Raw genomic sequence first — 11718 nt, forward strand, 5'->3', positions numbered from 1 at the left:
TTCGCGGGCCGTCAGTGACAACACAGATGCAGTGTGCAGAAATGGCGGGTATGTGACGAATACTTAGAAGCTAAAATACATTGTCTTTAGTTAGGGTAGTTCACTGCTGTTTCAAAAGTTAACTTGTTCATTTGCATGTGTGAATAAAGTAACTGTCTGTCACAGACATAACATCTAGGCTAGTTAGCTTACTGCCTAGCTAGCCAGCTAGCTGCTAGAAACCACAACAACAACAGCACAAGGCTAGCTGGCCACAACGGTATAAGACAACCATAGTAACAAACACTTGAACTATAACTGTGTAATTACCCATCATTAAGGAGCCGGCTAACTTGATATCTTACTAGGTTATCGGACACTCTCTTTGGTGAATGTTGTAGCTGGCTAGGTAGCTAGCTCTGGCCATCGCGTGTTCTGTGTCAAAATGCACCGTAGCTCAGAACGATGGCGTGTTCATCGACTGCTGCGTGGAAGCCATAGCTGTCTTTACCCAGCTAGATGACCCTGCTTGAGAGTGAGACTTATGTCCCTTCCTTGTCCAAAGCTGGACAAGTATCAACAACTTGATGCTTCAAGAAGTAAACTGACATTGGCGGAGTTTGCCAGTCAATTACCAAGATATGTTCGAATAGCTGAATTATTATTTTTTGTGTGTGAAGGGATGAACGCTATGGAGAAGAAATTGGCGGAGTACAAGTGTGACACCAATGAAGCGATATGCCTGAAGCTGGGTTTGTGCCTTGAAATACATTTGCTGGAGAGAAAAAACGTTTGCTCATTGCATATGTTATCGACCGCTTTTATTGTCGATTTAGTTCATTAAGAGTCAAGAGTTAACTTTGTATCTCTCTTCTAGTTCGCTTTCCAGAGGATGTGGATGATGAGGGTACAACGTTCCACCCTGAATTCAGCCACCAGCTTTATGGTGATGAGTATGTACTGAGCTAGTCCATTAACGCCATATCAATGTGCATGTCAAAACAAGGGTGGCTCATCCTAATCAACTGGAACATTTACTTCACAGTTTACAGTCTGTTACAATATATACCTCACTTCACAACAAATGGGAGTCAGGTGGCTGAGCGGTTAGGGAATCGGGCTAGTAATCTGAAGGTTGCTAGTTCGATTTCTGGCCGTGCAAAATGACGTGTCCTTGGGCAAGGCACTTCACCCTACTTGCCTCGGGTGGGATGTCCCTGTACCTACTGTAAGTCGCTCTGGATAAGAGCGTCTGCTAAATGACTAAATGTTAATGTAAACAACACTATTCAAGCTGTTTCAATTGAGTCTGAAAGGTTCTCATTTCCATATTTATATATTTACATTTAGTCATTTAGCAGACGCTCTTATCCAGAGCGACTTACAGTAAGTACAGGGACATTCCCCCGAGGCAAGTAGGGTGAAGTGCCTTGCCCAAGGACACAACGTCAGTTGGCACAGCCAGGAATCGAACTGGCAACCTTCGGATTACTAGCCTGATTCCCTCGCCGCTCAGCCACCTGACTCCCTGTTTGGCCGCGTGTTTTTTTTTTGTCTCTTTAGCGAGGTGGCTTTTGGATTTAAAGGCCTCCAGATTCAGCTGTACTACAGTGCAGGAAACCTGAGCACCCTCTTCAAAGTGAAATATTCTTCCAAGGTCACAGAGTCGTTCGACTGCGTGGAGGTAGGTGTGTCACAGTCGGCGTCAGGGACACTTCAGTTGCTCCCGTGCCTCTGACTGTCTGTAGATTATGTTTTTGCTGTATGTATTGAAAGCTTCAAGAGGGCGTTTTTATGGTGTGAGAGTGTATTTCTGTCAACGTGAACACGTCTACTCATGTCTTCTCTTGGGGGTTCCAAACTCCTACTTTAGATACTGGTGAGGCATTGCCTCCTCTAGGGCACTGCCTCCTCTGGGGCACTGCCTCCTCTGAGGCACTGCCTCCTCTGAGGCACTGCCTCCTCTGAGGCACTGCCTCCTCTGAGGCACTGCCTCCTCTGGGGCACTGCCTCCTCTGGGGCACTGCCTCCTCTGGGGCACTGCCTCCTCTGGGGCACTGCCTCCTCTGAGGCACTGCCTCCTCTGGGGCACTGCCTCCTCTGGGGCACTGCCTCCTCTGGGGCACTGCCTCCTCTGGGGCACTGCCTCCTCTGGGGCACTGCCTCCTCTGGGGCACTGCCTCCTCTGGGGCATTGCCTCCTCTGGGGCACTGCTGTGCTTTGAGGTGTGTTTCTGGGTGAGCTGGACTCAGTCTGAACCTCAGGAGTTGTCCCATTATTGAGTAGATGTGTAAGAGATCTCATGTTGTGTTAGACTAATCCCAGCCCACCCTAGGCCCTGGCACTAGGACACTAATCCCACCCCTGCCTCTCCGAGGGGAAGGCCTTTTCAAGGCTTTGTTCAGGGGTCCCAGGTCAGCCATTGAGTTTAGTGGTGATGTGATTGAGTCAGCAGGAAATGGAATGTGGACCGGTTGGGTCTCTTGTAAGCCTATGTTTGTATGAAGATGTACGTCTCTGGATGATCCTAAATTCCTTTTTTGTGGACGATTTGAAATCCTTCTATATACATGCCTTGTAGGGCATTAGGGTTATTATAGTATTAGGTATAATAGTGGACTGCAAAGAGTTGATCTCTGGCGTCACAGGCTTGAAATGTCGCTTTGGATAAAAGCATCTGTTAAATGAACATATTATAAAGCCGCCCTAACTAAACCAGCACTGCTTGGATGTAAGAGCTCTGGCATCATTCAGATGGCTGTCTGTCTGGCTGCCTGTCTGTCTGGCTGCCTGTTTGCCTGCCTACACCGGGCCTGGTGGGGTCGCCCCCCCACAAGCATCGCCCGTGTGCACACCTCGTTAAGGGTCTGAGTGCAGCTGCTGGGAAGGTGGAGAGCCAGGGAGCAGCAGAGTTCAGGCTGCGTCTGAAGAGCGTGTGAGGGGCATGCTTGACAGGGTCTGGGCCTGGTGCAGCTGGTGAGAGAGGGAGAGGGTTAGAGAGGAGGGGAAGGAGAGGCAGGCTGGGAGAGGGTTAGAGAGGAGGGGAAGGAGAGGCAGGCTGGGAGAGGGTTAGAGAGGAGGGGAAGGAGAGGCAGGCTGGGAGAGGGTTAGAGAGGAGGGGAAGGAGAGGCAGGCCGGGAGAGGCAGGCCGGGAGAGGCAGGCCGGGAGAGGCAGGCCGGGAGAGGCAGGCCGGGAGAGGCAGGCCGGGAGAGGCAGGCCGGGAGAGGCAGGCCGGGAGAGGCAGGCCGGGAGAGGCAGGCCGGGAGAGGCAGGCCGGGAGAGGCAGGCCGGGAGAGGCAGGCCGGGAGAGGCAGGGCAGATTTTGGCATGCAGCTGCTATTCTAATAGCAGACTCTTGTCTGCAGACCCAAACCTCGCCAGATAGCATAATGATGGCCTGTGAACAGAGCAGTTTGGTACATTATTCTTGATTTCTTTCACATTTTCGCTTGGATGAAACACACTGTTGTTGGGTGTTATGGTGTAGGGTGTAAGTTAAAGGAGTGTGAATTACTTATTTAAATATCATCTTGGTTATTTCGGTGTCATTCCAAATGAGTGTTTTTGTTAAGTTAGGAATTTGTAAAGATATGATACTAGCCTTTACATCTAGCTCCTTAAGCCTCCTTCTCACTACTCCCTGCCAAACATTTTGACCACCTCAAATTAGGTAGGTACACATAGACAATTCTTTCCCGGGATAAAACATTTATATCAAACAAAAAGTTCTAAAGATACTTTATTAAGTCATATCTGAACAATACCAGGGCTTCTATGGTAAGGGGTTGTGCAATTTAGCGTCTAGTGTGCAAGAGAGTGCACCAGACAATGGGGCTTGTTTGTCCATGCCCTTTTACGCAAGCTCCTTATTCCTCAGAAATGCAGTTGAACAATTACAATGGTGAAGAGGCATTCAGCTGCAGGTGCATTACTTCCAGTTGGATATTAGCTGATGCCTGAAAGGAGTGGAATTAGCTGTGTGTTGTATTAGCCTTTTGTAGCGCATTTTGCTCAGACCTTCTTCATTTCCCTGTTTTCAATGCGGAGCAGCGAGGGTCTCTGTACAGAACTAATGCCCATCACGCATGGAAATGGTGTGAAAGGGCTGCTTGGCAAGTTAATACAAAGTGTTCTCATGTCAATCCTTGTGGAAATGGATACAATGCAAACATTACAGCTGAACCAACCACACATTCTACTGAGTAAAAGGTGCAGGGGGAGGGGCTCTTTGTTCGCTAGGGCCTTTGAAACGCGGGGGCAAATTCATTTGATTGAGTTCCCCTTCCAGGATTAGAGCCGAGAGCCTCTTTTATTGATGCCCAAGGTTTGTTAAGTTGAGATCAATTCATTAAATTTTATTGCCCAGTGAGAAGCGGGAATACGTTATTGTGGCGACTTCATCAAATATTCATGGTTTAACATAAGTAGTACATGTATTGAATTAAGTGCTCTTTCACCGAGGGGCTGGAAGAAGGGGAGAGGGGGGGGGGGGTTGGCGCTCCGTTCCTGCTCCGCTGACAGTCTTAATTGCCTAATGGCTTTCCTTTTTGTGGCTCAAAAATATGTATTCTTCCACTTTAATTCCTTGTGTGCACTGTCAATCAGGGCCGAGGCCTGGCCTAATGACAGAACAATGGAAACCTGTGCTATTATGTCCTGTTTGCAGTTCTGCCGAAGGGTAGGGGAAAGGATAGAGAAGCCTGGTTAAACAGCTCAGTGTATTATCTTAAAGGGTTTTCTTTTTACCAATCAGTATTCACACCTCATATTATAGTCATGTGAGCTGGTTTTCCCTCTAGTCAAACATCAGACAGGAAATAAGGATCGTTTGTAGAATTTGAAATAAATGGATTTATGTGTTCATGTTTTCAGTACATATTAAGCGGAGGCTGGTTCTCTGTAAGGGCTGATGCTTGACAGGTCAGACAGAAGTATGGCAGGACAGAGGCTGATCTGGAGTCTGGTGACACAGACTGGGGTCACGCGACCTCAAGGTTACACTGCTAAGGTTACCACCGTGTTAGTACACAGCAGTGCCTACAGCAACAAGATGGCAAATGTTTGTTTGTGAACCAGCACATCTCACCTTTAAAGACCCACCGGTAGTCAGGTATGTTACCAGCATGTATAGCACAGTACTAGCCAAGTAGTCACGACAACCCATGCCCACAGCCTGGGGGTGTAGCGTGTCGGTAACGCACCACATCCTGGGGGTGTAGCGTGTCGGTAACGCACCACATCCTGGGGGTGTAGCGTGTCGGTAACGCACCACATCCTGGGGGTGTAGCGTGTCGGTAACGCACCACATCCTGGGGGTGTAGCGTGTCGGTAACGCACCACATCCTGGGGGTGTAGCGTGTCGGTAACGCACCACATCCTGGGGGTGTAGCGTGTCGGTAACGCACCACATCCTGGGGGTGTAGCGTGTCGGTAACGCACCACATCCTGGGGGTGTAGCGTCTCGGTAACGCACCACATCCTGGGGGTGTAGCGTGTCGGTAACGCACCACATCCTGGGGGTGTAGCGTGTCGGTAACGCACCACATCCTGGGGGTGTAGCGTGTCGGTAACGCACCACATCCTGGGGGTGTAGCGTGTCGGTAACGCACCACATCCTGGGGGTGTAGCGTGTCGGTAACGCACCACATCTTGGGGGTGTAGCGTGTCGGTAACGCACCACATCTTGGGGGTGTAGCGTGTCGGTAACGCACCACATCCTGGGGGTGTAGCGTGTCGGTAACGCACCACATCCTGGGGGTGTAGCGTGTCGGTAACGCACCACATCCTGGGGGTGTAGCGTGTCGGTAACGCACCACATCCTGGGGGTGTAGCGTGTCGGTAACGCACCACATCCTGAGGGTGTAGCGTGTTGGTAACGCACCACAGCCTGTCTGGCGGGCGACGACACATCACTGTGAAGGCGAGGGCTGCGCTGGATTCAGAACACAAGACCATCATCACCAAACAGAATGCGCACAACAATCGTGGATGGTTATTGTGATGTCGTTCGTCTCAATTATCTTGTATTCATAATCATTGGGAGCCCAAATCCTAATTGAAAATGAAATGTGATTAATTGCCCAGGCTTTGTAACTCTCAGTACACTTTATTATATTTTTACACAAGTGGAACTTTAGTTTAGGCTTTCCTTCCTCCATTCTGCCTGATGTAACCTCAACGTGAAGTGTTGCCGCAGGTTGTCATAACAACTGGTCTGGTTCCTTCTGCAGCCTGACGACGTCGAGGGCAAGATCCGTGACATCATCCCCTCCGGCTTCACCAGCAACACGGACGACTTTGTGTCTCTGCTGGAGAAGGAGGCCAACTTCAAGCCCTTCGGGACCCTGCTCCACACATACACAGTCCACAGCGAGGAGGCAGGCCAGGACCTCACCTACCAGATACACAAGGTACGCTCCGCCCTGGGCCCCGCTCCGCCCTGGGCCCCGCTCCGCCCTGGGCCCCGCTCCGCCCTGGGCCCCGCTCCGCCCTGGGCCCCGCTCCGCCCTGGGCCCTGTGTGTCTTTGTAGTTGTACTTTGCACAAAGCCTCGCTAGGTGAAGCGGTACGGAAACCATGGCAACACCAGTACCCTACAAGGCAGTAGCTGTCGTACATGATCAGAAATGTAGTAAATTCAGGAACTAGCCTGAAACTTTATAAATCTCGGAAGTGCTCCACACGTTCGATCGACGTGATGAACAGGAGTATTCTCCAGGCAGTGTGCTGAGCCCCCCGCTCCTCGTGTCTCCCTCCCCAGGCAGACATCACCAGCCCGGGGTTCAGAGAGTACCACGAGCGCCTGCAGACCTTCCTCATGTGGTTCATCGAGACGGCCAGCTTCATCGACGCGGACGACGACCGCTGGGACTTCTTCCTCGTGTGAGTGGCCCCCTCCGCCCACGCCACTCTCCCCACACCGTTTACTGTGTCATTTGAAAAACAAAAGCCCCTTTTTGAGGCGCTCGCAACCAATTACCCGGCCAGTTTGATTATATTCCACCCTCCCCCCCCCCCCCCCCCTCGAATATAGCAGAATTGTTGATCTGGCAAGAGTCTCCTTTGTGCACGAAGCCCTTTTCATTTTTCTTTTTTTTCTTTCAGGGGCAAGAGCTGAATTGAATCCTCTTGTCTTTTGAAACACTGAATGACATCTCTAAACAGTAAAAAGAGCCTCTGCTAGTGTTTTCTTTACTCTGGCACCTATTAATCGTCACAATGGGCAAATGGGCTGAAGTGATTTGGAGGACCTCGAGTCCTCCTCCACCCCCCTCTCCTCCTTTAAGTTGCAGTGCTCCAATTAAGTGCATAATGTATTCAGGTTGTAGCAGGTGTACCAATCGGGCTGGTCTGTTCCAGCAGGCTGACACTGGGTAAAAGAGGCCTCCAGGAGAATGGAGAGGGCAAACTGGACGCCGCACAGGAGTGTGCCTGTAATTGACCTGCTTGCTTTTGTGTTTTCTCTGCAGATTCGAGAAGTACAATAAGGATGGGGAGACTCTGTTCGCAACTGTTGGCTACATGACAGTTTATAATTACTACGTGTACCCAGACAAAACCAGACCACGTGTCAGGTAATTACTAGGGTAGCACGTGCCATCCCATTCTATTGTACCAAAAAGGAGAGGAAAATTATACATTGCCGTCGACTTGTCCTAAAAAGGAATGCCAAATTACTGGCTTATATATCCAACCCTATTTTGTTTCATATTGAAGCCAAAGTGATCGGTATCTGGGGGGGGGGAGACCTTTTGTAAATGAGCGTTTGTTTAATGTATTGATAGACATGGCAGGATAACAATTCATTCCGTTTGCCACCCTGAAGTGAGATGACTTTTAATATTTGTTGTCAGTTCATGAACCCCCCCCCCATGGCAGAGGACGTGGTTTTAGCGTGGAGCGCTGGAGATGTGACGGCTCGTGTGTGTGTGTGTGTCGTCCTGATCCAGCCAGATGCTGATCCTGCCCCCATTCCAGGGAGAGGGCCATGGAGCCCAGCTGCTGGAGGCTGTGCACAGGTTCTACTGCACCCTGCCCAAAGTTCAGGACATCACAGGTGGGTGGGTGGTTGGTTGTGCATCAAAACACGTGTCAATTCAAACTATTGGATGTCACATCAATTGCTATTTTGAGTAAAAAAATTATCTAAACTGCCCACAAAATCAAATACCTTCATCAGTGTCCGAAGTTCCGCGTATCTTTTGTGAAATCCCCGGACTGAATTCATTTATTTCGAGAGTCTGGTTTGGGAGACCTGTTGAAACCAGTTACACAGAAGTAATTACTTCTCCCAGAAGGATAGAATGAATACCAAAGCAGCAGCCTTTTCAGAGGGGAACCCCTTTCTGTGTAACGTCTTTCCTCTGAATGTGGCCTCTGAATGTGGCCTCTGAATGTGGCCTCTGAATGTGGCCTCTGAATGTGGCCTCTGAATGGTGGGATGGATCCCGCTGAAGAGAGGTCTTCTGCCCCGGCTTGAAATCCCGTCACCGTAGCTTCCCACTCGATCGCTTTGGAAAGTGGAGGTTGGAAATATGTAAATTTCGAGACGCTTTAGCAGAGAAGTGCTAGCCACGGGCAAACACAAGCTTACCCCCGGCATAGCTGTGATGATTTACTCAGGTCAAGAAAATCGGTGGATTTGATACCCTGCGTGCTTTTTTCCTCATGCTAAATGTATAGGCAGCGTTTGAGGATTGTTGCTGAATAGTCGTTCTAACACGAGCCTCTGGCCTTCCACGCCTCTCTCTCTCGGTGTGTGTGTGTAACGTCGTGGCGCCCGTGTCCAGCGGAGGACCCCTCGGAGAGCTACGTGACGCTGAGGGACTTTGTCCTGGTCAAGCTGTGCCACGCCCTGCCCTCCTTCTCCACAGACAAGCTGGCCCTCGGCTTCTCTGACGACATGGTGACGGAGGCCCGCGACAAGCTCAAGATCAACAAGGTAGGCACGCTCACGACCCTCCCCACACATAACCACCCAGTACCAGGAGGCCCATTACCATGGAAGACCCTCAAGACAAACCTGTACTTGGGCCCGTTCTCTCATCAAGTCCTGACTCACCGGTCCTGCGGTTTCTCAGAGCAGTGGGTTCTTTTCTTACAGGACCGTGGCCACTCACCTCATGTGGTCACTTGAGTGGTCTCTGGTTTCTCCCACTGCTAGCTAGCGTTAGCCGGTCCGCTTCCATCGCAGGGCCCTGTAGCATGGGGCTGATTATCACAGCCTGACTTCCTGTACGTTGGTGGGCTGTGAGGCGTCTGTGGGCCTGGGCTGACAGAGGAGAGGGCCACAGGAAGGCTTTTAGCCGGAGCTCCTGTGAGGCTGGACGTCGCCTGCAGCCGGCGCTAACTGTGCACAAAACATCCGGCATTTTTGCCCCAAAAATAAACGGATGTTTAAAAACGAAATGTTTTTGTTGTTTAAAAAAAAAAAGTTGAAATTGTTGTTTTTAAGCTTTTTTTTCCCCCTCTTTGTTTGCCGCCACAGAAGCATGCAAGGCGAGTGTACGAGATTTTGCGTCTGAGAGCGACGGACATGAGCGACGAGACCAAATCCAAAGATTACCGGCTGGAGGTCAAGAAGAGACTGTTCGGCCCCTACAAGGTACGGCAGCTCCTCGGAGAGCCGGGCGTCAGGGTTTGCTGACGTCCAGACACTGCCTCCCTACTCCCTGCTGCAGAATCAAGCCCTCTCTTTCCACCCCTACCTCATGGCAGCACGTGTATCACTCAGCACTTACCCGGTAATGTCCTCCAGCGTCTAGACCACGACCAACACGTTGTTTCTGCTGGAGGCCAGTCTTCAGTACATAGACATGTAGTAAACGTGTTCATTAGCATGTTCATTATGCTGTGTACAGTAGGGGGGCCAAATTCCCAAATGAGTCTTCCGGTTTCAACAGCATATAACAACGTATTTTGCACTTTCACATGTTGCCTCGAAGAATAACGAGGCAGATTATTCCTCGTGGAAATTGATAGAAGGCCTCATTATAGGACACACAATAGGACTTGCTAGGTGTCCAGACTAGCTACCCCACTATCCAGCTCTTTTCAGCCAAGTGTCATTATACAGGATTTGCATGTGATTGGGGAAAGTAATTTACGTGCTTGCTACCGGAACACAATGCAAGCTGTTAGTCGCAGAAGCTGCTTTCCTCCGAGTTTGATCGCTGGGACGTAGTTGTGCTTTTCAGGTTTCACCCAACAAATTGTACTGTTCTACTAAAGCTTTGTGAGAAATCCTTTTAAGATTGCCTTTTAGTCCAGCTGCGCTTGTCATTATGTCTGCATGTTGTCCTTTTTAGTCGCCAAGAAGATCTACTCAGTAGTTAATATGAATCGTAAGGCCTATTTGTTTCTTAATGACACCAGGTTAGCCTACATACTAATCGTGCCCCTTCCTCTCCTAACTTCTCCAGTGTGTTTTATGTGTGTGTGCCTGGAACTGTGCATAGCCACCATTACAGGATTGCTGTCAGCAGTGTTACCACATTTCTCGCGAAAAAAAATAAAGAAATCTGTATCTGACAGGGGCAAAAACGTCCGTGGTGAAAAAGGAAGTAGGCATTCCTTGGGAGCGCAGAGGGGAGATCTGGTGTCCAGATGCTGCCCCTCCTGAGGAGGCTTGGCTTGGGTGAACAGCAGAACCCTCCGCTCTGTGGAGGGAGAATCCAGCCCTGCTTCTCTTACCTCCCACGTCCCCCGAGACAAGGGAAAAGTGTGTGTGTGTGTGCGTGCTAGCATATATTTGCGCTGGCCCCAGAATACATGACGGAGGAATCTTGGTCCATGTCCAGTACCCTTCAGCACTCCTGCAGACTCCATTTCAGAATCCTTTGTCTCCCCCCTCGCTCCCCTCTGAGTGGGATACGTTAATGAAACGCAGGCAGGCCTCCCTGCCGAGGAACCCCACTACAGACTCGGCATGTGTCACCGCCCAGCCCTGGGGGGGAGCCGGGGGGTTCAGGGCGTGTCTAATAAATGTGTGTCTCCGGTCCGCTGTTGCAGAAGAACCAGAGAGACCTGACCAAGATGATGAAATGTCTGCGGCCGGAGGAGCTGGCCTCTCACATCAGTCAGATGGACACCCAGCTGCAGCACGACGAGCTGGAGAAGAGCTACCAGGACCTGCTGGTGGAGTACAGGAGAGTCATCGAGAGGCTAGCGCAGGCCTGATGACGGGCTGGGGACCTGGGGCTCTCTTCCACACAGCAGGCTGGGTAAGACCCGTCCACAGAGGGCCTGTGTGGGTGAGGACTGGAGTTACACCCCCCCCCCCCTCCCCTCCCACGTTTGACATCATTAAAAGATCTTGATTGAAAAGTATTGTGTTGATATTGAAAAGTAGAATCTGGGGTGGGTTTTCTTTGGGGGGGTGGGGGGGGTGGGAGGGGGGAGAACAGGTGAATTATCTGCACCCATAATGGCCTTCTGGGGATCTGATTGGCTGACAGAAGGCCTTGGTGTTCCTCCCACTGATGGGAGGTTACGTGACACACCTGTCCCTCGTGTCCAATCACACTGCCTCAGCTTCAGTGATTACAAATCATGACCAGCTGATAGGATCACCATCCGCCCAGTGAGAAAATGCTTCCTGTTCATAGTGATACAGGGACCCCCCCCCCCCCCAACCACTCAGAAAAACACAAGAAAAACCTGTTGTCACTTTTTCTTGAAGACATGTTGGTTTTGAAGCACTTCATAATAAAATATTAATGTTTTTGTACATTCCTCAAA

At 50.4% G+C, this 11718-nt stretch overlaps 1 protein-coding gene across 1 annotated transcript; it reads left to right on the forward strand.

Annotated features, from left to right (window-relative positions):
* On the forward strand, window positions 1-11718 carry hat1 (histone acetyltransferase 1). Its single transcript, XM_067257406.1, has 11 exons — window positions 1-48; window positions 660-731; window positions 857-932; window positions 1543-1663; window positions 6211-6390; window positions 6740-6861; window positions 7449-7553; window positions 7929-8035; window positions 8769-8920; window positions 9467-9583; window positions 10990-11718. Exons 1-11 carry the CDS (start codon window positions 27-29, stop codon window positions 11155-11157), a joined length of 1242 nt encoding a protein of 413 aa, XP_067113507.1. The 5' UTR covers window positions 1-26; the 3' UTR covers window positions 11158-11718.

Source organism: Osmerus mordax, chromosome 2 (assembly GCF_038355195.1).
Source record: "Osmerus mordax isolate fOsmMor3 chromosome 2, fOsmMor3.pri, whole genome shotgun sequence".
NCBI classification, from domain to species: domain Eukaryota; kingdom Metazoa; phylum Chordata; class Actinopteri; order Osmeriformes; family Osmeridae; genus Osmerus; species Osmerus mordax.